This window comes from Nuphar pumila, chromosome 4 (assembly GCF_984573655.1).
Source record: "Nuphar pumila chromosome 4, dmNupPumi1.hap1.1, whole genome shotgun sequence".
NCBI lineage: Eukaryota > Viridiplantae > Streptophyta > Magnoliopsida > Nymphaeales > Nymphaeaceae > Nuphar > Nuphar pumila.
Window position 1 is genome coordinate 37,190,475 of NC_143252.1, and position 26,664 is coordinate 37,217,138.

The 26,664-nt window shown below is 36.2% G+C and overlaps 1 protein-coding gene across 1 annotated transcript; it reads left to right on the top strand.

Annotated features, from left to right (window-relative positions):
- Positions 1-409: 409 nt before the first annotated feature.
- Positions 410-22,975, top strand: NRPB12 (DNA directed RNA polymerase, 7 kDa subunit). Its single transcript, XM_090002979.1, has 4 exons — positions 410-512; positions 18,865-18,929; positions 19,034-19,126; positions 22,709-22,975. Exons 2-4 carry the CDS (start codon positions 18,887-18,889, stop codon positions 22,729-22,731), a joined length of 159 nt encoding a protein of 52 aa, XP_089859105.1. The 5' UTR covers positions 410-512; positions 18,865-18,886; the 3' UTR covers positions 22,732-22,975.
- The last annotated feature ends 3,689 nt before the right edge of the window (positions 22,976-26,664 follow it).

Below are 26,664 nucleotides of genomic sequence, written 5' to 3' on the forward strand. Positions count from 1 at the left end.
TAATAATAATTAATAAGTTTTCAACTTTTTGTGCAATCAATTAATTATCTTTTTAGTTGCTATAAAATTAATATAACTAGATAAATAACAATAGTTATCAAGTATTATACAATAGTTGTTTTTAAAATTTTATATTATTAAAAATTAATAAATGACTCAAGTCCATCGAAGTGCCCCAGATCCCACCCACGAATATAACTGACCCAGTCTCGATTCGTTACCTAACGGGCTCGAGTCTAAAACCTTAACCCAAACCCAAACCCAAACCCGGTCCATAACGGACTGGCTCGGCTTGGCTCGTCTGACCGTCCTACCTGATGGCTTATTTTTGCCGACTAGGCTGTCCCCACTTAGGCGCAGGAACTGACAGTGTATTTTTTTTTTACTAAATAAATGTTAAGAACCGGGAGAGGCAAGGGTTGAAAGTTGAAACCCTAACCTCTTTCTATCGACAAGAAGAAGAAGAAGAAGAAGAAGGGAGCAGCCCTTTCTTTCTCGGTATCCTCTCACTGGTACGCATCTCTCTCCACTAAATTTCTTCTTCTTCTTTCTCTCCTCCTTTTCTTCTTCCTCACCTCTTCTTCTCGCCCACGTTTTCTTTCTTCCCTTCTTCTTCTTCATCTTCGCTTCATCTTTTCCTCTCTTCTGTTCTTCTTTTCCCCTCATCTTCCACCCTTCCGCTCTCCTCTTCTTCATCTCTGCCCTTTGCTTATTATTCCTTTTCTCTTTTATTTTCCCTTATTCTTCCTCCCCCGCCCTTTCTTCTTCTTCTTTTTCTCTGCCCCCTGCTTATTCTTCTCCCTTTTCACCTCCCTCACCTTCCCTCTTCTTCTCGCCCCTTTTTCTTCTTCCTCCTCCTCCTCCTATTCCATGTTGCTTTGAATGCATGATATAATTGTTTATTTTATTGATTAATTCGTGTACACACAATGTTTCTTTGACATTTTAGTACTTGGATGTGAACTTAATATTGTTAAGGCTTTAATTTGTGTTTAAATTATCTAGCTTTCATTCATATTGTCAGTTTGGTTCGTTTATTCAATTGCTCTTAAAAATTTTAGTAGGTTATATATAATTGCGGTACTGGATAGTCTTTTTAGGGGTGTACCGCCTAGTGATTTTGACTACATATCCTTATGTATGGCCATGAAAATGCAAATTCCAATGGAGAAATTCACAGGTATGAGCGAGAAATCCACTTAGGAGTGTTTGTGAGGAAGAGGATAACTGGTTTGCAGCTTGAAGCACAGAATCATAGCTGCCGTCAGAAGAATATTACACTTCCACATCATACAGGATCGACACATGGACTTGAGTCCTACTTTTCTCCATCAGGAAACAGGAATTTCATTCTTAGGCATAAAAATTTATTTAATGCAAGCAGGCCTCTGCAACAGGAAAGAACACCTCACCAAAGCAAATGAAATCACAACCTCTGCAACAGGAAAGAACACCTTACCAAAGCAAAAGAAATCACAACTCTTTTTTGGAAAATTGAAAACAGAAAAAGACCCACACACATACCCCAACGATGGATAATATGTGGATGGGATACGTGTTTGCTTTGCTGGCACGCACCTGCTTGCACACACACAAAAAGAGAAAAAGTATGCACAAAAAAGGTTCATACACAAGCTAGGGCCAAGATAAACACTCTAGACTTTGGCAGAAACACCCATTATAGAATCCAAGTCCACCATCTGTCATCACCATAGTTACCAGTCGAGGAAGCAGGAAGCGGAAATGGGAAGCGAGGCACTTCCAAAAATTTAGGAAGCGAGAAGTGTGGGACAACTTAGAAGCGAAGCAGGAATCGTCTCGGAAGCAAACTAGGAATCGAGGGAGAACCGAAAAAATGAAAAAATGAAAACACAAAAAAATGAAAAAGAAGGGGAAGCGAAGCACACTCCCCAATTTTTGGCATTTCCCAGCATGTTTTAGAAGTGCCACATTTCACGCTTCCGAAATGCACTTTGGAGAAGCACACTTCCCCCATGCTATATGGCGCTTTTGGTGACCCTGGTCATCACCTCCCACTGTTGGATAGCAAACGAGTAAAGCTTGCCCCATTCTCTTACAGGTGATGCAACCCTTAGCTTATTAATCGGATTCCCACATAAGTTGTAAGTTCATTCAATCCCTCAAACAACCCTTAAGCTATGTCATCTGGGCACGCATATGGAGGGTATGACAAGGCAATTTTAAAATCTGTGGGTATAGGGACACAGCTATATATATATATATATATTAAATATCACATGTATACAAAATAAATTTAAAATAAACTCAATATAATCTAAATATATATGCTATATCTAAAATATATATTATATACTAGAAATATAATATTATAAACTGAAAATATAATTATAAATTCTAAATTAAATACAAAATTGTATGTATGAAGGGTAAAATGGCATGTCCGGGTGCACGTGTACGGAGGGCAAAATAGAGTGTCCGGGTACCATAGCCCTTAAGGTTAGGACTCACCTTGAATTCAAAATAAACAGTTCTGAATCTCCAGAGATCTTGTTCATAACCATAAGCCTAAAGGTTCAACACTGACTGACAAGCCCTATACTTTGAAGTGATTTGTCATTTCAATAAAGCCTCAACATCCATTAGGAGGCTCCAAATACATACTTGAATCTGTAGAGCCAATTCATGGTGGTAGGCACTGAATATTTACAACATAAATCTATAATCCAAGTGGAGGGGAACATGATGATAGAAGTGAACATGATAGTCTTTTCCTAACTCAATGATTACATCGATTTCTTGGCATCATAAATGATATTGGTGATTTATCAAATGATTGATCACCTCTTTTTTGTTTGAATAATAGTATCATTCTTTTTTGAAGAGGAAAAACCAAGATAGCTATCATTATTAACATATGTAGTCAAAAGCGGTAGGTGGTGCCTAGTCTGTACACCAATTAGAAAAATATAAAAATACAAAAAATATGTAAACAAACTATTAAAATTAATAACAAGCATGTATACAATATAAAATCAATCAACAATAAGCAATAGACAAAAAATAACATGCCGTTAAACATTGCGAAACAATTATATTACATAACCTGCTCAAAAAATTAGGAATCAATGAACAATTGAATAAACAGACAATAGAACTGACAATGTGAATAAGCAATAGACAAAATAAGCAATAGACAACAAATTAATAACATTTATACAACCCATTCAATTAACAATAAGCAATAGACACAAAATAACATTGTTGAACAATGTAAAACAATTATATTGCATAACCTGCTCAAAAAATAAGAAAAAATGAATAATTGAATGAACAAACCACACAACTAACAATGTGAATAAATGGCAGCTAAATAATTTAAACACAATTAAAGCCTTAACAATATTTTAAATTCACATCCAACTCATACTAAAATGTCATAACTGAAGTATTGATAGTTCATGATAACTAAAAACATCACATTTAACCAAGGTCTCATATGCTAATCTTCATATCTAAACTGTAAAGATCCTAAAACTAAACTATATAGGCCAAGAATTAGGATAAAAAATCTTCATTATTGCATCCAATTGTTCTGCCACCATCCCTTTATACTTGCACCTATTTTTGACATCTAAAGATAATCGATTTTTCCATGGTGGGTCATCATCATCATATTTAGAATCTGGAATAATGTTTGGTAGTTCTTTGCATTGCTGCATTCTTCTTCTTCTTTCAATTCCTTCTAGCTCAACAAGAACATCAACATGAAAGTTGTGGGAATAGATGGAGAATGACATGCATGTACAAACCGACGGAGGCCTATAATATGTTGCTTAAATATATGCAGTCCACTTCTAATAATAGCATTACAAAACACTCATCTCAATAGTCTTGCTTCATTATCAATGTTTCTACAGTATTAGTATGCAGGATCATCTCTACAACACGAAGACAACATTAAAAAATTTAAAATAAAACATAACCAATTAACCGTCAAATAAAAATACATGCACACACATATTCAACAACACATATACACACATAACAAACTTGACAAAAAAGAAAAAAAAAACAAGCAACACATGCACATAATTCAATTTACAAAAAAGTATAGTCAATACATGTCCAAAGAGTCAAAGACTAATATATCATAATGTATTACATGCCCAAAATAAGATAAAAAAAGAAAGCTAGTCATAATTCAAATAACAAAAAAGTCAGGTCCATAGCCAATACATGTCAAACTCCAGAGAGTCAAAGACTCTAATATATCATAATGTATTACATGCCCAAAATAGGATAAAAAAAGAAGAAAGCTAGTCGTGAGATGATGAAGATGCATGCACATCATCATCAGAATCATCTTCATCAACATATTGATCCTCTTCTTCACTTTCTGTTGAACTAGCTTCTTCTTCTTCTATTTCTATAACTCATGACTTTTTTCTTTTTTCTAAGTCACCTGGGTCCGAACCAAACCAAACCCCTTGACACCCCTAATTCTGATAAAGAAGTGATAGGCTAGCCATTCACAAAAGGACACTCACACTCTTCACACAGGCAGAGAGCAGTCAGCAAAAAGTAACGTTGGCCAAACAGTAGCGACGACGATAATTGAAACAACAGTAACTCACATTATCTCTTGGATTCCAAAGAATGGCATAGTGGTGAAAATCAGCAGTGAAATCAAACCACATATGAAACTTCATCTCTCTCCTTATAATCCTTTTATCACCACTCCCATTCATTTATACGTTGGTTGGTAGTGTATAGGGTTTGCCTGGTGTAGTACCCAAGAATTCATGTCATCATCACTTGGCCATTCGTCATTTTCATCTACTTCCCTCAATATGATTGTGTTGATCTTTCCTTTGCTTTTTCTTTCTTTGTACCTTTGCCTCAAATTTTTATTATATTGTAGAAACACTAAATCATTCAACTTTATGTGCAATAATTTATTTCGATTCTTTGTATGTATTTGCATAAAGTAAAATCCATATCAATAAAAATGTCTAATATAAAAAGATTAATAATAGTAATTAAAAAACTTTAATTACCCCTTCGAAAGCACTCCAGTTATTCTCGCAACTCGAAGCACTACAAGTGATGCCAAGGACTCGAATAGCGAAGTTCTGCAACTGCTCACATCCAGAGCCATATGCATTCCACCACTCGACTATATGAGATAAAGATAATAACATGAAATAGGTAAGTAATCAAATCATTAAATAAATGATTATATAAAAAGTATATGTAAAATTAAAATTGTATGCTAAATTACTTGGTAAATAGTCTTTTCTCTTATTGCCACCTCCAAGCCAAAATCTCCAATAGATCTATATTTCTGCAATTGATCGTGTATAGCGCTTCAATCTTCATTTTTTGGTACAAGACAATCAATGCATTCATACAATCCATCTTTAATTTCAGCATTTGCTTCTATTCCCTTGTACTCAGAGTATATTTGTTGGATTTAGGTATAATCCAGTTGCATGGAACGACCAATGCAGTTGATTTTCCCATCTATCAATTATCTTCCAAATAGGACCATATCGTGCTTCAATATTTTTCATGGTCAACTATCAAGTAAGCAACACAAGTTAATATATATATAATAAAATCGATAAAAGTAATTATTTAGTAAATTGATTAGAACTTATAAATTATAAAACATACCTTTATTTGCTCGTTTGCACGGTCCATTGCCTTTATATGTGTAACCCATGGTTGGCTTTTCATCACTATCAACCAAGCGAAACACACTAACCAAAGGGCCCATTACTCTGCAAGCATGTCTCACACTCTTCCAAATCTAGTTTGTAAAACTATTCTTTTAGATCTCTTTCCACCAACCGTATTTGCCAAGTTAGAGTTGCTACTCTCATCCCCAATAAACATAGATCTCAAACTTTTTTTTATTCATGTATGCTCTAAAGAGTAAAAAATCTCGTGGCCAAACGAATCACTGCTGGCCTATGTAGCTCCCTTTTTGTATATGCTTTCATCATGTGCAATGACAGAGTATGAATATATATGAACACTACCGGCTCCTTTAATTTTTTGAAAACACCTTGCAATTCAATCTATTCCCCTATGTCCTTCAACATCAAATCTATACAATGTGCTGCACATGAATGTGGAAAAACCTTACAAACAATCAAGTTTTCAAATAACTTGATACTTCAAATACTCAAAACATATGATTAGCATTCAAATGCTTTACACCACAAAAGAAGAGAAGTGCGTCAAATGCACAATATTGATAAACATAAGGGGACAAAACCCCTCTTGCTGTTATTACAATTACAATGGGCTCACAACCCTTATTTATAAAGCATTACAACCCTTAAAGAGTCGTTGGGCTATTCCCAACGATTCTAATTAGAGCCGTTGGAATAGCCCGACGACTCTTATTTTAATTATTGTGTACAACAGTCAGTGGCTGACTGTTGTACACTAGACTAAGTCAATGTATAGAAAGAGTACACAAAAAGTGAAAATAAATAAAATAAAAAATACAAGAATATACGTATATACTTTAAATATTTATTTATATACATATACTTATACATATACATACTCTTGTATTACGAAGAGTATGTATATATATATATATATATATATATATATTCAAGTATATACATATATGTATTATTTTCTAACAGTCTCCCTCAAACTTATGGTGAAATCATCGAAAGTTTGTCAAGTAAAAAGTTGAATCTTGGTGAGCACAGTGCCTTGGTGAAGAAATCCGCAAGTTGATATTTTGATGTCACATAGGGAAGACCAATAGTCTTCTTTAAATATTCTTCTCGAACAAAATGACAATCCATCTCTATATGCTTAGTTCTTTCATGAAACGTATGATTTCGAGCAATGTATACGAAGCTCTTATTGTCACAATATAATATTATAGGATTCTGAAGATGAATTCCCATATCTAAAATTAGTTGTTTGAGCCACACGATTTTCATGGTAGTAGTCGTCATTGCTCTATATTCAGTTTCTTTAGATGATAGTGACACCTTCCGTTGTTTCTTGCACCTCCATGAAATCAACGATTCACCTAGAAATACACAAAATCAGTTGTTGAGCGCCTATTATTTGGATCCCCTCCCCAATCAACATTAGAGTATGCAATAGGATCTAAGGATGTAGAAGATGATAAAAAAACTTCCTTATTTATTGTGCCTCTAATGTATTTGATAATCCTCATCACTACACTCGTATGTACAACATGAGCTATGTCTGGTCTTGTAATACTTAAATACGTAGAGATCCCACGAGATGTCTGAAGGGGGTTGGATTGTCTAAAGAAACTCCATCATTGGCTCATATCTTCATTCCAACAGTCTCTGGGGTGTCCACAACTTTATCATCTGATAGTCCTGATCTGTCAATAATATCTGAAGCAAACTTTGTTTTTGCAATAGGTACCCTCTCTTAGAGTATGATATTTCTATACCAAGAAAGTATGTTAGGAACCCAAGGTCTGTCATTTCAAAAGAATTTTTAAAAAACTGTTTTACTTTCTTGATTCCTTCTTTGTCACTCCCTATAATAATATATCATCAACGTATAAAAGTAAAATTATAATACCTGCAGAAGAATTCTTGATAAATAAAGCTGTATTAGTGTAGCATGGTTTAAAACCATATATTGTAATAACATTGTTAAAAGTATCAAACCAAGCTTTAGGTGCTTGTTTGAGACCATACAGTGCTTTTTTTAATTTAAGCATTTTTCCTGAAGGTATTATCAATCCAGGCGGAACATCCATGTATAATTCTACATTAAGATTCCCATTTAAAAAGGCATTTTTAACATCCATTTGAAATATATTCTAGTTTTTAATAGCTGAAATAGCTACAAGCATTTGAACAATGGTCATTCTAGCAACAAGAGCAAAAGTTTCTTCGTAACACTCCGTATTCTTGAGAATATCCTTTGGCAGTTAGCCTGGCTTTATGCCTTTTCAATGATCCATCAGTTTTGGTTTTTACTTTAAAAACTCATCTACATCCTATGGTCTTCTTTCTAATGGGTAAATTTAGAATTTTTCAAGTGTTAGCTTCTTTAAGAGCGTCTAATTTTATATTCATAGCTTTTATCCATTCGTATTCGGGTAAATTTTTTGCTTCATTGTAACATGAGGGTTCAAAATATGAATGAATAGCTATAAGACATGCTCTATGTTTAGGGGATTAGGGGAGAATAAGTCATAAGATACAAATTTATTTGGAATTCTTGAGGTTCATTCAAATCTAAGAATGATGGTTTGTTCTGAAAGAATTTCTAATGCTTCATGGTTACTTTGATTTACACTTTCATTGGTTGCATTTTGATTTTTTCTAGTGTATACTATTGGTTCAACTGTTGTTCTATCTTCAATAGGAGGTTCTACATAACTATTTTCATCATTAGACAACAATTTAAACAAGAAAGAATAATCAGAATTTATGTCTTGTGACGTGTTTCCTTCAAATCCACTTTTATTTTCAACAAAATTGACATTTCTTGAGACAAGAAGTTTATCATGTTTGATATCATAACATTTAAATCCTTTTTGTATGTCAGAGTAACCAATGAACGCACATGGGATAGCTTTAGAGGATAGTTTATCTCCTTTATCATTTAAGACATAACATTTACAACCAAAGATTCTTCGTCTTTGATAGTCAGGTTGATATTTGAATAATTTTTCAAAGGAACTTTCATTTGACAAAGTTTTTTAAGACATCTTGTTTATGAGATATAATGCGGTTTATGAGGGACTTTTATTTCTGGCAATAAGAAGTGTTCTTGTAGTTTTCATAATATGTATGTGTTTTCTTTCTGAAATTCTGTTTTGTTATGAGGTTCTAAGACACGATTTTTGATGTAAAAATTCTTCGTTTTCTAAAAATTGTTTAAACTAGAGTTATCGAAAACGCCTAGGTAAGTGGGGAAGCGCGCTTCCCCGAAATGCGTTTCGAAAGCGCGAAACATCGCGCTTCCGAAACGCACTGGGTGTTTCGCGCTTCCGAAACGCACTGGGAAGCGCAATTTTTTATGGGAAGCATGTTTCCCTTTTATGGAAAGCGTGCTTCCCCCAATTTTTTTTTTAATTTTTTTTATTTGTGTTTGTTTTTTTCTCTTTTTTCGCTCACCCAAATGTAGACATGTGTAGAATCACTAGAATATGAGAACTGAAATATGAAAACCAAAATATGAGAAATGAAAATATGAGCATTTCCAAGACTTTTTTTGCAAATCTAACCATGTGGATGTGCTTGGCATGTTGAATTTGCTAGGAATCAGACATTGGATCGTTTATTTTCGATTAAAAAATATCATTTTTGAATGCTTGACTATTTATGAAGAATATGAGCCATTGATTTTAAAGCCTTAAAAAAATTTCATTTATGCATCAAAATCGGATGATTCAAGGGTGTGTTCTTATGAAACTAATCAGTTTTTAGTTACTTTTATATGTTAATCTCATATTTTTTAGAATAATCTCATATATTTTAACTTTTGTTGGTTAATCTCATATATTTTCCAGTTATGTAATCAGTTTTTTAGTATATTTTATCTTTTTGTTGGTTAATCTCATATATTTTCCAGTTATGTAATCATTTTTTTAGTTACTTTTATATGTTAATCTCATATTTTTTAGAATAATCTCATATATTTTAACTTTTGTAGGTTAATCTCATATATTTTCTAGTTATTTCAGTTATATAATCAGTTTCTTAGTATATTTTAACTTTTGTTGGTTAATCTCATATATTTTCCAGTTATGTAATCAGTTTTTTAGTTACTTTTATATGTTAATCTCATGTTTTTTAGAATAATCTCATGTATTTTAACTTTTGTTGGTTAATCTCATATATTTTCTAGTTATGTAATCATTTATTTAGTTACTTTTATATGTTAATCTCATGTTTTTTAGAATTATCTCATATATTTTAACTTTTGTAGGTTAATCTCATATATTTTTCAGTTATTTCAGTTATGTAATCAGTTTCTTAGTATATTTTAACTTTTTTTGGTTAATCTCATGTATTTTCCAGTTATGTAATCAGTTTTTAGTTACTTTTATATGTTAATCTCATATTTTTTAGAATAATCTCATATATTTTAACTTTTGTCCGTTAATCTCATATATTTTCCAGTTATGTAATCGGTTTCTTAGTATATTTTATCTTTTGTTGGTTAATCTCATATATTTTCCAGTTATGTAATCATTTTTTAGTTACTTTTATATGTTAATCTCATATTTTTTAGAATAATCTCATATATTTTAACTTTTGTAGGTTAATCTCATATATTTTCCAGTTATTTCAGTTATGTAATCAGTTTCTTAGTATATTTTAACTTTTTTTGGTTAATCTCATATATTTTCCAGTTATGTAATCAGTTTTTAGCTATGTCACACGGACTCGGCTAGGGAGGCGCCGCACCCGACACGGGTGCGGCTTCGGACTCGGCCCAGACTCGGTCAACGCCGAGTCGGACTCGGTCAACGCCGAGTCGGACTCGGTCAAAGAGTCGAGGCCAAGTGCGTCCACATTTTGGACTCGGTCAACTTTGACCGAGTCCAAAAATGTCCATTTTTAAGACGAAAAACAAAAAAAAATCAATTTTTATATAACTTTTTTTTAAAAATATATATATATAACCAGACTGCAATGCAGTTGCCTGCAACTGCACAGTCTGACTGTGCAGTGACTGTGCACAGTCTATGCAACTGCAACTGCACAGTCTGTGACTGTGCACAGTCACAGACTGCATTGCACAGTCTATGCAACTGCAGTCCATTTGATTGGGGATGTGTGATCTTTAAGGGGAAGCGTGATTCCTCCAACGAAGGGTGAGCTGCCTACTAGAAAGTTGCTTCTCAGTGTTCAGGACCAATACTTTGAAATATCTTTCAATTTATCAATTTAAAGGAATATAAATACAATACAACCAGGATTTAGCCAGAGCAAAGGTAACTGAAACATGAATGTGCCCTCTTCCTGTAAGATGTATATTTTCACATGCAAGTCATATTTTCTCTACTGAAAAACTTGATATTTTTATATATTCATGTACTGATAAATGACAATGAAATTGCTAATAAATTTTTTCTGTTGCTATGTTATTGCTTATATATATATATATATATATATATATATATAGCCGAGTCCCCGTGTCCAAAATTTTTGAAATTGCGCCGCACCCGTGTCGCACCCGCACCCGCACCCATGTGACATAGGTTTTTAGTTACTTTTATATGTTAATCTCCTATTTTTTAGTAGTGATTTGAGATTTTCTACTTCTTATTGATTGTTATTTCATCAATAAAGCATTTCTTTATTTATTTATATTTTTAGATATTTTTTATAATTTTTTTAAAGTTTTCAAAAAAATTATTTTGAGGCTTACGCTTTATGCCTCGAGGCTTACGCCTCGCTACGCCTCAACGCTTTTCACAACACTGTATGAAACCAAGCATGTAGATCACATCCGTATGGTTAAATTCAAGAGAAAAGAATAAAAAAATTCATACAAATTGCTGTTCACACATTAGTTCTTATATTTCCAGTTTTCATATTCTAGTGACTCTACATGTGTATATGTAAATGTATATATTAGTAACGTTACACACACATTTTTTGGGTGCCGTACCCATGTTGACACGGGTACTGGTACCTGGACACGGCATTTGCCATGTCCTACATTATATTATATTATATACGTCATGGGTACGGCACCTGGACACAACATTTGCTGTGTCCTACATTATATTATATTATATATTATATTTTCAATATATAATGCATATTTTAGATAGATACTATATATATTTTTCAGTATATATTTAGCCGTGTACCCACATTTTTTGGAATTGCCGTGCCGTACCGTACCCCCTACCCGCACCCGCACCCACACCCACACCAACACCCACACTCACACCCGCACCCGCACCCGCACCCGCACCCGCACCCGTACCCGTACCCAGGTGACATAGTATATATATATATATATTATATATGCATCAAATAAGTATGCATGCTTTCATTCAGCCAAGCAACTAAAGCTAGTAAAAGTAAGCAACAGAAAATCATACTTTAACAGAATCATGCATTCAAAGAAACATTTCAGAATATATATAAAATAATCAAACATAATGCATATATGTTAATGTAATTAGCTAGTTCATCTCATTAAGATGTATACATAATACATCAAATAAGTAAATGTGTTTTCATTCAGCCAAGCAACTAATGCAAGTAAGCAACATAAAATCATACTTTAACAGAATCATGCATTCAAAGAAACATTTCAGAAATCAGAATATATATAAAAGAATCAAACATATTACATATATGTAAATAACAAGATTATCTTATTAATATATATAGTATACATAATACATCAACTAAAGCAAGTAAGCAACAAATACTTTAACAGAATCATGTGCATTCAAAGAAACATTTCAGAAACATGATATATAAAAAATTAAAAATGGAAAAAATCATATACTAATGCAAAATACATAACATGCTTTGATAGAACCATAAAATCAGAAAAAAATCATGCTTCATACATTTACAGAAAAAAGACATATACTAACACAAAATTTAGAACACACCTTAATGCGAGCATGCTTTCAAAACATGCATTCAGAAAAACAGAAAAATACAGACTCCCGTTCAGCCGAAAAAAAAAATATAGAAGAAGAGGAAGAAGGGAAGGAAAAGAAGAAGAGGGGAAGCGGGAGGAAGAAGAACAATGGAGAAGGGAAGAAGAAGAATAGGAGGAGAGATGGGAGGAAAAGAAGAAGAAGAAGAGGGGAGATGGGAGGAAAAGAAGAACAAGATATATATATATATATATATAGAGAGAGAAAGAGGTGTATCTGGGGTTCAGCTGCCAGTTGTGCTTCTTCATCTTCTTCGTTGTCAGAGAGAGAGAGAGAGGGGTACGGTTAGGGTTTATAAACCCCCTCTGTACTGAAAGTTTTTCACCTGTAGAGAAAAGAGAGAGAGGAAGAGAGAGGGAGACGAAGAAGAAACACAAGTTTTTTTCCAGTTACGCTTTCTGTTTTTCTCATCACTTAAAATCGTGACCTAAAAGATGTCTTATAATGTTACAACACTGTGATATGGATCCGGGTCTGGTGTATCCAGACCCGATGGTCTAAGTGGGTTATAATACATAACTATGGATATGTGTACATGGCTGTACACAATCCATGGATCGACGTGGATCGGGTCCACCTTTTTCACCCCCCCTCAAGTTGATCATGGTTTTGGACCATGAACAACTTGCCTTTAAGCATTCAAAAACGATCCTTTGTTAACCCTTTGGTAAATAGATCTGCAACTTGTCTCTCAGTATTGACGAACTCAGGTTCAATCTCTTTTTCTTCAACCTTCTGTCTCACAAAGTGTTGGTCGATCTCAATGTGCTTGGCACGACTATGATGTATTGGATTGAATGACATGTTGATAGCACTTTGGTTGTCACATAGCAAAGTAGTATGAGAAATCTTTTCTCCTACTTCGGTTAGTAGGTGCCTGATCTATGTGATTTCGGCAGTGGCAACAACCATAGATCTATACTCAGCTTCAGTGCTTGATCTAGCGATGGCCTTTTGTTTTCTACTGCTCCAAGAGACTAAATTTTTTCCGATGAAGACGCAATATCCTGATGTAGATCTTCGTTCATCAGGATCTCTTGCCCAGTCTGCATCACAATATACAGTGAGTTCGTGCTCATCTTTGTCATATGACTGTGGTGAATATATCAATCCATCTTCAATAGTCCCTTTCAGATATCTAAGGATCCTCTTGACCGCTTCCATATGTCCAGTACGTGGCGCATGCATAAATTGAGACACTTGATTGACTGAATAAACAATATCAGGTCTGGTGAATGTGAGGTACTGTAACATTCCTATTATGCTTCGATACCTGGTGGGGTCATCACACAGATCTTCATCCTGAGAGCTAAGTTTTTGATGAAGCACACTCGGAGTTCCCAGAGGTTTGCAGTCTTGCATGCCTGCCTTGCTGAGAACGTCTACGGTGTACTTGTGCTGAGTGAGTGTCAAGCCATGAGCCTGGTTATCAACTTCTACGCCAAGAAAGTAACGTAGAACTCCAAGATCCTTCATTTTGAACCTCTGACCTAGTAAATCTTTTACTTCTTGGATGTGGGTCGTAGAGTTTCCTGTGATGACAATATCATCAACATAAATTAATAACAGAGTGCTCACAATCTGACTTCTAAAGATAAATAATGAGTGGTCCAGCATGGAACGTGAAAATCCATGTTTCTGAATCTCTAGCGAGAAGCTATCAAACCATGAGCGAGATGCTTGCTTCAGACCATAGATGGCTCTTTTTAACCTGCACACATGAGTTTTACAATTTTGTTCTTGATACCCAGGGGGTTGCTCCATGTATACTTCCTCCTTTAAGTCCCCATGTAAGAATGCATTTTTTACATCAAGCTGACCCAACTTCCATCCATGTTCAACAGACAGGGAAATAATAATTCGGATTGTTCCCATTTTTACAATCGGACTAAAAGTCTCATCATAATCTTGTCCTGCTTCTTGAGTGAATCCTTTTGCCACAAGCCTTGCCTTGTACCGTTCAATAGTTCCATCTGGCTTGTGCTTTATTTTGTAGACCCATTTACATCCAATTTTGTCAGGTGGTCTGGGAACAACTTCCCAGGTTCCACATTCATACAAGGCTTGCATTTCATCATTCATGGCTTCTACCCACTTGGTAAAAGTGGCTGCCTGGTAGTACATAGTGGGCTCTTCTTCCTTATTGAGAGCAGTTAAGAAGAGTTGAAAATCCAATGAGAAGTTGTTATAGCTGACCCAACTGTCAATGGGATGTCGTATGCGGTTTGATTTTCTGACCTCAAGAGTACGAGAACGAGTCGAATTGCCGTCTAAAACATGATCTGAATGACTTGATGTTGTCGGTCTCTGTCTAGAATAGACAATGCCTTTGTATCTGCCTGGTACTTCTTCTGTATTATGTGATCTCGACGTCCCAGTATCTTCAAAACTCTCTTCTTCTTGCTACACACAATCTGAGGAGCATGCTTCGTTGGAGTCAACAAAAAGTTCTGAACTCAACCACGGATAATAAACTTCAATTGGCATAATCGTTGCATCAGCTCCGTCATCAAAATTTTGTTCATCAAAGACAACATTTCTTGAGATTCTGATACGTTTGCTGATGGGATCATAACACCTATATCCTTTGTAGTCATCTGCATATCCCACAAACCTACATTTCTGGGTTTTGTCCTGAAACTTGTTTCTCAGGGACTGATCAATATGCACATAGCAAACACAACCAAAGACACGCAAATCATGATAACTAGGATGAGCTCCAAAAAGACAGTGATAAGGAGACTTATTTTCCAGAACAACCATTGGCAGCCTATTTATCACATGCACGGCAGAATGAAAGACTTCTGTCCATAGGCTGATAGGGAGATGACTGTCATGAAGCATACTCATGGCACTTTCAACAATATGTCTATGTTTTCGTTCAGCAATCCCATTTTGTTGAGGGGTGTGGGGGCAGGACAACCTTCTTCCTATTCCATTATTTCGAAGAAAAGAAACAAAATCACGGGATGAGAATTCCCCACCTCCATCACATTGGAAAAATTGAATGGACTCAGAAAATTGATTTTTGACCAAGGAAAGAAAATTTTGAAACAAAAAGAAGACTTCTGACTTATTCTTTATAAAATATATCCAAGTATATCGAGAATAACTATCAACAAAGATTAGATAGTATCTGCTCCCAGATCCAGAGACAATTGGGGCGGGTCCCCATATATCAGAACAAATAATCTCAAAAGGTTTTGAATCTATTTTATTAATGGAATGGAAAGGCAATACATGACTCTTACATGAAAGACAACTGGAACACTTATGACTGCTCTCATTCCCGTTAAGACTTTCTTTTGGAATGAGATTATTAGAAACAAGTTTCTTAATGAAATGACTCCCACAATGTCCTAACCGACTATGCCATAAGAACGACTTATTACATTCAGAAATACTAAAAACACTGGCAGAAGAAGATGAACACAACTCTAACGAAGGCTTTGAATTTAGATGAGCAGGGCGGACAACATGACATGGAGCTTCTTCAAAGACATACATATTGCCTCGTCTTTTTCTTTCAGCGAATGTTTCCCTCGTGCATACGTCCTTGACCTGCACAGAGAAGGGAGTAAATTCAACTGAAGCATTATTATCATCAATATGCTTGGAGACAGAGACGATGTTTTTCTTAATGTCAGGAGCATGATGAACATAAAAAAGAGTAAGAGTGGAATGTGACATGGGAATGACAGTTTTTCAACATGAGTAACAGGATGGTGGGATCCATCTCCAGTAACAATCTTACTTTTTCCAAAATAAGGAATAGGATTGGAAATCTTACCTGCATCACCTGTCACATGAGTCGCAGCTCCTGAGTCAACAAACCAAGTGCCTTCATCACTCTGTTTCAATTTCAACTCTGACAAGACAGATATTAGTAGATCTTTGATGTCTCCACTATCTCTGGTATTTGTGAACTTTCTTTTCATTTCTGTCTGTGGGCCTTTTCCTTTATTCTCTGGATTGTGCCAACAATTCGCCTTGATATGCCCCTTTTTGTTACAAAAGAAGCAAGTGGGGACGGATCTTGATCCCTGCGCATGGGCAAACATATTTGGAGTGGGAAGCAAACCACGTCCTCCGTATCCATTTCGCCCTTGTCCTCCTCGTCCTCGTCCTCTACCATAAGTCACTCCTGTGGCAAAAACTTCTTGAGAATTTGTGTAGATGTGAGTTTCTTCAGAGAATTCCTTCAGAGTCATTTCATACTGAATCAATTTCGCCCGTAACGCATCGAAGGAAGGAAGAGCAGGAAGGCACAATAGTAAAGTGACTATCATATTGTAGTCAGATCCCAATCCACTCAGAGTTTGCTGCACCATGTCGTTGTCGCCTACGGTACATCCTATAACTGCAAGCTGATCTGTGATGGTCTTTATCTTGTTCAAATATTCCATGATGGTCATGGATTCTTTTCTTAACAACTGAAATTCCCTTTTAAGGAAAACCATCCTTGCTTGAGAAACCTGCGAATACGCCTGAACCAGTCGCTCCCAGAGTTGTAGCGCTGTACAATTGTCGGGAATGACAACTAGAACTTCTTGAGACAGTGTTGAGGTGATGTATGCAACAACTGATTGATCTTTCCTTTCCCAATTGAGAAATTCAACATTTTTGACATACACGATCGAACTCACCCCTTGATCATCTTTCTTTTCTCTCGGGACAAATTCTGGTGGAACAAGAGTGGTTCCGTTCAGATGACCTAAGAGACCTTGACTCCTTATAAAAGGAATAATTTGTCTCTTCCAAATCAAGAAATTTGAGGTATTCAACTTTTCAGAGACGAGTTGGTTGAGGAAGCTTGAAGAAAGATTTGATTGAGAGTGATAAGGGTCCATTTGAAAAGAAACAACGAGAATGTTGACCAGAATGTTCACAAAAAGTTCAGGCCTTTTTTTTTTAGAATCGCAGGTTGTCGGATGCAGGGAACTCGGTTTCTGAACCTTTTTTTTGTGCAGTCCAGAAACTGAGATTGATGAGATGAAGGATGCCTTCACACGTTAGAGAAACCCCTTTTTTTTATAAGAATAGAAATCGATAATCAAAGGATAAGTTTCACAGTATAGCAGTAAAGAATAAAAAAATGAATATGCAAAGACAGACTTAGAGGAGATTAGGTAAGGCAGATCAAACAAATGTGCAAAGACAACACTGAGGCTGTGGGTGTCTGTGTTCACGTAAACGTGAATCACAGATTGAAATTAAGGAGAGACTGTGGGTGTCTGTGTTCACGTAAACGTGAATCACAGATTCACAAAAAATGAAACCCACGTGAATAGAGGTCACGTGGATCACGGTGTCACCAAGGGAAGAAACCCACGTGAGGCGTGGGTACACAGTAAATTTCAGAAAGAGGGGAGGAAATGGGGAAGAACAAAAGAAAAACCCACGTGAGGTGTGGGTACACAGTAGATTTCAGAAAGAGGGGAGGAAATGGGGAAGAACAAAAGAGAAGAAAGAAAGAGGAAAAGAGGGAACAAAAAAAAAAGGAAGAAGGGGAAAGAAGAACCTCGATTTTCCGAACTCGCTCTTGCCCGAATCCTTCTCAGCCTCAGTCGGATCTATGCTCTGAAACCATGAAAGTTTTTCACCTGTAGAGAAAAGAGAGAGAGGAAGAGAGAGGGAGACGAAGAAGAAACGCAAGTTTTTTTTCAGCTGTTACACTTTCTGTTTTTCTCATCACTTAAAATCGTGACCTAAAAGATGTCTTATAATGTTACAACACAGTGATATGGATCCGGGTCTGGTGTATCCAGACCCGATGGTCTAAGTGGGTTATAATACATAACTATGGATATGTGTACATGGCTGTACACAATCCATGGATCGACGTGGATCGGGTCCACCTTTTTCATGTACCCCTTTATTAAAATAAAATCTTAAAATCTTGTATAATCATTATATATAAAAATGAAATAAAATCTTAAATTACTAGGTTGCTCTCCCGCCTAGGTGAGGGCAGCCTAGTCAGGATTTTTGTTACACTTGCAGGTCCACTGCCTAGACACCCTAGACTAAGTGCTAGACTTGCGCCTAGGGCGACTGGGCGCCTAGTCTTTTGATTACATAGTTATTAACCACCAAAATGAGAAAATAAGTATCTGCACTCTTAGTGCCACTAATGACCACAGTTATCATTGAATGCATGAATCTGTGTAAATGCCTTAATGAAATTATAGTGTTTCTTGTATTTATAGGTAAGGAATAGTCGGAAAGGAGATGGACCCACAGCAGCCTGAACCAGTGAGCTACATATGTGGAGGTAAGTCCAATATAATCCTTGTGAGAGGTCTCTATGTTATTGTTCTTGGTGTCCTTCGGAATTTGTTGAATTATATTCCTGTTCGGGATGACTTTTGCCTGTAGATTGTGGGGCTGAGAATACATTGAAGCCCGGGGATGTGATTCAGTGTCGAGAATGTGGGTACCGCATCTTGTACAAGAAGCGCACACGCCGGAGTACGTGTATCTTCTTCATCGTATATGAAAGTAGTTGTTTCCTTGATACATGATTTCCTTAAGAATGTTCCATCATTGTTGTTCTTGCTATCATGGTCGTGGTTGTTGTTGTTTGTTCTTGCACAGGGGTTATAGTGGATGTTTATTTCGATTAGGCTTCATTTCTCTAGGATATGATGCATGACACACTTGTTCTTATTGCATCTCATGTGAAATTAGTAGCTGACGTGCCATTTACTTGGGTTTGATGTAGTGGACCTTTCTGTTGTGAATACTACAATATTAGCACTATGGCGAGTGATCGATTTATGCGCCAACACAGATGTCATGATCTTGTATTCGTTGGTGGTATAGGATGATGTTAGAGGGTTAAAAGTTTTCTTGAAGTTCTTCAATGATGGAATAAGTCTATACAATGCCCAACAATAGATTGACACCCATAGGTGGTATTTGGATTTGTGGAATCAAGTAGAATCAGATTCTAGACTCCATTCTAGAATTGAAATGCAAAAACATTCCAAGTCCTCTTGGATTCAGTGTAGAATTAGAAAAAAAAATTGATTCCTTCATTTTGGTTCATTTGTGAAGATTGGGATCCATTTTGCCCTTATAGGTGTACATCATTGTTTTCATCATCTTCTTCTTCTTCATAGTCATTGACTCATTATACTGCCATAATCAATCATTTTGTTCTTTAATTATCATGGACAACAAAAAATAGTAGTTTGCTCAGATTAGATCTTATTGACCCTGGCTCAAACCTATTTCCCAGACGTGACTGACCTAACTTTGTCATTAATATCTCATCATATCTTTCATCTAGTACCTTATTTGTCTTCATCATCTTCATCATCAACATTATCAACATTGATGATTAATATATTCTTTATTTTTTTTTGCACATTGTGATCATCATGGTCTTCTTCATGAGAAAAATATCATTATTATCACTACAAGGTACAAACATCACCATCATCATCGTTGTCAACAACATTCTGCTGATCGTTTTTGCCTTTGTTGTCATCATTGTCTCCTGAAAACCATACAAAGGCTTAAGTTTTCCAAGCCATCATCTGGTTGAGAGTAGACACAAACTGTCTGGAAGATGCTGCTAGCTTCCAACTTTTGGGCACCCATTGCTGCAGGATGGTCTTTAATGTAAGGGGTGAAAAAAGAAAAAGAAAAAAGAGTTACAAGGCAGATTCTAACCACCTATGGCAGCATTGTGCGGCCGTTCCTGGTTATATCATAGTCACACTATTGCTGGAGAACTCCAACCCAAACCTCTAGGGTTTGGCACATCCTTTTTAGTAGACATTCTCTTCTACTCAGGTGCCAAAATGTTGTCATAAAGGCGCTGTCCAGTAAATGCTACATCCCTCCAACGCTCTTTTGGTGAACTTGTGGCCCATGAAACAAATGGTGGGTGAGAGGCAAAGAAAGGGAGGGGGTGCATTGTGATGAGGGCAAGTACAACTTTTGGGCACCCATTGCTGCAGGATGGTCTTTAATGTAAGGGGTGAAAAAAGAAAAAGAAAAAAGAGTTACAAGGCAGATTCTAACCACCTATGGCAGCATTGTGCGGCCGTTCCTGGTTATATCATAGTCACACTATTGCTGGAGAACTCCAGCCCAAACCTCTAGGGTTTGGCACATCCTTTTTAGTAGACATTCTCTTCTACTCAGGTGCCAAAATGTTGTCATAAAGGCGCTGTCCAGTAAATGCTACATCCCTCCAACGCTCTTTTGGTGAACTTGTGGCCCATGAAACAAATGGTGGGTGAGAGGCAAAGAAAGGGAGGGGGTGCATTGTGATGAGGGCAAGTACAACCATGGCTTACTTAAGAGGAACTTGATTCTTTTTCTTAGCATTAAGAATTATATTACTGAGAATATTAGAATTGGAATATGGAGTTGGGAAACCCCCAACAAAGAAAATGTTATTGAAAGGAATATATATACTCTAAATCTACTCATCAGATTCCATTGTGGAATAATTGACCATATCTGATTAAGCATTATGTATATTGTCTACATGGTATTATACTCTAAACCCTGTTTATATTGTCTATATGGTTTGTTTAACTGAAAAAATATTTTGGATGGTCCAATTGTGTTGATCGATCTGGTTTTCTAAGAGTTTCATTAATCAACGATCAATAGTGCACCAAAATTCACATCATTATTTCGGCTGGTTTTCTAAGAGTTTCATTAATCAATGATCAATAGTGCACCAAAATTCACATCATTATTTCGGCAGGGTGCAAATATAAAAATTTCATCCTTTTAGATACTTTTTCAGACACATTATAGATACCAAGTAGCAATCACAAATTTGTATCCTTTTTTTATGATATTATGCATTGATCAGATATATCATGGACCATTCTTCAGATTTCATTGTAGGACATTCTTCCACAATGTGTCTAATAAGTGAGATTTGAAGTAAGTGTTTACGGGATCTTCTGCCTGAATAAACAATTCATCGAAATAATGAGTCATCCATTCGGTTGAAATGAACACATATGAGATCACCAAATGCTCAGGAGTTCCCCTATTCAATACTTTTGCTTCTTCTTGTTGCTGGGTATCTCGCTTGTACACATCTTCTCTTTATTTCTCTAATCTCCAGTGAATTTCTGAGAGTTAGAAGGGATCAATTCTTTGATGATTCCATCATACATGGTTGAGTTATTAAAACTTATGGATTCCACCTGAACTGAATTGTCGCTGGTTAAAGAATCTCTTTCTAGTTGCTCTGGACCAATTATTAGATTCTCCATAAGAAATACGAAGTTCAGCATTTGATGGCTACATTCTATTAGGTGATGGTCCCATTTATGGGGTCAAATCAATATGTTTTAAGAAAGATTTAATTATCAATCTCATCAATATGATCTATCTCATAAGTATCCTACCAAATCCCATCAATCCAATCACTTTTTTGAGAAAATAGACAAAAGTGGTTCGAGCCGAATAAGTGATCCGTGTTGGACGCAATAGATTTGATCAGATAAATTTTACACCTATGAGTTTCTGCTAAAAAGTGCAATACAATAGTGTAACACATGTATTTCCTTGAGCTGATGCCTTTTAGTATCGTGTTTCAGAACATCATTATAATTTATATCATATTTAAGTTTGATCTAAATTCTTAGATCGGTGCTAGAGGCACATTTTCAAGCTGCTTGACTTTCGGATATAGGAGAAGAGAACTACTCAACTGGACGGAAGGGCAGCCAGTTTCATGACGGTGGCATGACTTTCTTTTATGTATCTTTTTATTCGAGTAACATGCCAACAGCATTATTTCACGTAGTTAATTGAAGCCATTGTGACCTGATGGGTTAAAATATATCATTTAGTTTAGCTTTTTTGTTCTCTTGCCTGTTTTCCATCTCCATGAAATAAATGAATTCTACTGTTTCATTAGGTGTATAAATTCGACTTTTTTTTATAATTGATTTTATTTTTCTTTGCCTCACATATTTTACAACTGTTTATGCACATGGATGTGCGTCTCAAGTCCTAAGTTTTCCTGTTTGGGTTTTTAGCTGATCTCTCCTGTTGAATCTGTTGCAGTTGTTCAATATGAGGCACGCTAAGGATCGGGCAGAAGATCAGTATATCAGTGTGAACCTAGTATGGGTCTAAGTGTTTTTTGAGTCCTTAGAGATTGTTGTATATGCGATAGGTATAGTGTGTACAAGAGACCCTATGAAGGATTGTTAGGCTGTCGGGAAGGTTTTGGACAAATTGCTTGTGTGTGCTGGCTGATTTGAAATGTGGCATCTGGTCTCGGTGATAGTGTGAAATGGAAAATTTGCAGTAAAGGTCGTTTCTTTTTTATTAACCTGCTCATAATTGGGGGACTAGTTGCTGTTTGCCAAATATTGACAGACATTGTCATCTACTAGACTACCACTGCTCTCTCTCTCTCTCCATGAAGGTCAGTTGCTGTTTTTTTTTCCTATTTGGTTTGTTTCATAAATTATTTTTGGTTGGGTTAATCTTCACGGGGCCCTTCGGATCCAAGTTGTTGAAATCATTATTAGTGTCATTTTCTAGTTATGCATATTTATTAGGTAAGTTATGGCGCAATTAAACCTTGATAACTTGTTTTGACCCTAGAATTGAGTTGTATGAATCACTAAGGGCGCGTCTGTATTGTCAGATGTGACCGTGGGTGGGACGCAAGAGTCGGACCGGCCCCAATCTGATCCTTGCATGTCAAAAAAAAGATGAAAGAAACCGTGCACCGGTGGGGTACATTTTGTCCCCTCCCACTCGTCACCCATTTTCTTCTCCCTTCTCATCTCCCCTCCAACACCGGCTTTCAAATGGTAGAGCCTAAAAAAGAAAAGGCCATCCGTTTAAAGAAGTCTGAAAAGATTTTTAAACAAAATTTACCCAATATTAGATAAAAAAAAGATTAAGATATTTTGATCTCTGATTAGAAGGAGGAATCCAGGAAAATGAGAAATTTTGAATAGGCTAAAAAATGGACAATCTCTTATTGGGGAGATCATATCAGGTGATCGGTCAAATTACTTTGATTTGACATCTAGACGTCCATTGATTCATCTCACAATGACCTCATGGTCTTTGTGCATATTTTAGACGGCGAGGATGCCAAATCACTTTTCTAAATGTGATTTGCCAGCTCATTATTAGGGGTGATATGTCAAATCATTTCATCTTCACCGTCCATTGATTCGTCTCACAAGGATCCCATGGTAGATGGTGAGGATGCCAAATCACTTTCTTAAAATGCTAACGGGTTTTCACGAAGGGAATTCTGGGAAAAGAAAACTTTGTACCCGGCCGTGCCTTCCACGCCCTATTCAACCGAAAGGGGTCCTCGACCTTTCGAAGTGTCAAGAACGGGGACAGTGAACAAAAAGAGTTTTCGAAGATTTCACGATGAAACGAAGAACAAAGGATTAGGAGGAACTTAAAATCATCGCCAAGAAAAGGGGACATGTTAGAATCGGCAGTCAGAACAGTACGGGGAACAGAGATCGGATCCCCCGGTGCGATTCTCATACCCTCTTACATTCCCCCAATGAAGCTTCTTACATGGAATATACAGGGGCTAGGCTGTCAATGGGCCCGTCGACAGATCATGAAAGTTCTTAGGAGCCACAAGATAGACCTGGCTTTCCTACTGAAAACTAAGGTAACAGAGGGGAAACTGCAGCAGTTTGCTAACGAAGGTAACAAGGTTGGATTTTCCATTAGGAACCAACCACACTGGTCAGTTCTTGACAACAGGGAGTATCACAGTTAGTGACAACCCAGAGGACAAAGGATTTGTGTGGGTGGATAGGTATTCTAGAGATGGTCAACCCGGGATCGAAGGTAATTTTGGAATCGGGCAGGGTTGACCTCGTACATAAAATCCACAAATTTTTTAATGGAAACAATCAAGGAAGTACCATGAGGTAGCATTTTTTTTTTTATAGATGTAACAGGATAGTTGTACATGATGACACCACAATATAATTCTAACTTTATATCTAGACACCTAGAGAAATTGGCTGGGGGAATAAAAAAATCTTGGAAGGATCACGCCCCAGATTGGTTCCCTTTTAAGGGAGATATATGATCTTATTGTTCTGATGTTCCTATTTTCATTCAATGAAATCTTGTAGGGGTCTGCCTAACCCCAGCTTGCCTTTCAAAAAAAAATAAAAAACTTTAGCCTTTGATGTGTACATAGCGTCAGTCAAGTTAAGTAGTGCTGTGTGAATGATTCTTACATTTGATAAAGCTGATCCAAAGCATGTGTGAACTTTAATGAGTACATGAATATGCCAATAATGCAGGTTCTCAAGGTTACGTCAATGTCGCCATTAAACATACGATACTTTACAGATAATAATCATTCAGCTAATATTAAGGGGGAAAATGAGAAACCAAAAAGTTGGTTTAAGGTTTAAATGCAGTTCATGGTATGATACTGATGTCTATAAATAATCGAATGGATGCTTGGTCATAATGAATGCAGAATTCCTTCATCAATGAACACATGTGGGGACCAAGTTATCCCTGCATCACTCCCACCCAAACATTATAAAAAAGTTACAAGTTGTTTGTCAAATCGTATATTAAATAGGGCATGGACCATTACCAAGAGTTGCCTTCACAGTAACTAGCTGCTCCTTTCACTATGTTAACCACTTGTCAATAATGCAACCCTTTCACAACGGTGGAACAAAAATGAAACTGTGTATTCTTTTTCTAATTTCTAAACCACCGTGTACCCAAAATGAACATTAAATTTTACACTTTGGACACCAACTCAGGTTCATGGTCAAGATGACACCTCTCGGCCCATAGCAGGACATCCAAACCATTAGCTGTGGTTTCTTCATGCTAAATAAATAAATAAATAACTCCAAAAAGGACTTTTCATTCATGAATATGGATACCATTCACAAAGTTTCTTGCCTTTATGTTCATGATATTAAAAATGTAGAATGTTTGCTTGCTTGACCAAGATTCATATATATTTCAATCTATACCTTAAAATGAAAATTGGGGTTTAAGAAAGTTTATCTTTTTTGCCTACATAGATTGGAATGGATAATTGCATGGCCCACTTCCTTTCTTTTATTATTATATTCCAAAATCTTTGCTAGGTTTGAATCTTGAAACCCGGAGCTGATTATTCCCCATTCCATCTTTTTAGATAGATAAGCATCAATTAGTGTCATACTCACAAGACTGGCAGCATCTTTTTTCAAAATTTTGAACCACTGGAGATATATTCGATGGTTTTAACCTAGCCTGTGCAAATCCTTAAGGTATAATGCACACCTAGTGGGGGGAATTGTAATCGTAATCTGGTCTCCTAGCAGAAAATAAAGGGATTCAAGAGCGTAAGGGTTAAGAACAGCTCAAACCCAGGCAAGTACTTTTTTTTTTTTTTTGAATTTATAACCTGAAGAAACCGCACCCTGGTCGCACTGGTTCAGCCCACCATAAACTCTGAGGCTAGGACCCCTACCCCCGGGACCTATGCTACACATTGACTTGAGCAACCCGGACAAGTACTTGATTGACTCATGTACTGTCCCGTTTTCTTTGCATAACAAATTAGATTATGATAATATAATAACAATAAAATGCTAATAAATTAACCCATTTACGCACAAAGGGGTGATACAACTCACAAAACAGAATAAAAGGAACCTAAAACAGTTCTGTCAATCCATCCTAGATCAAGAGGGAATGATATACATATGCTACATGTGCACACACATCAGAACAACCCTTTCAATTATCAGTTCCTTTTTGTACACAACATTTTTTGGGCTTGGTCAAGGGAAACCCACCAATCCATCACCTACCGCACATTGGCAGGCCTCCAGTTCCTAAAAGTATGTTGTTAGTAACGGTTTGTATCGGCTACGTATCGTATCGCAAGAAAATCGATACGATACTGAACTGAATTGGTTATTTTTTAATAAATGTAAAAATAGCTTAAAAATACTTTTAGCATTATTTTAATAATTTTAACATGTGTCACGTTC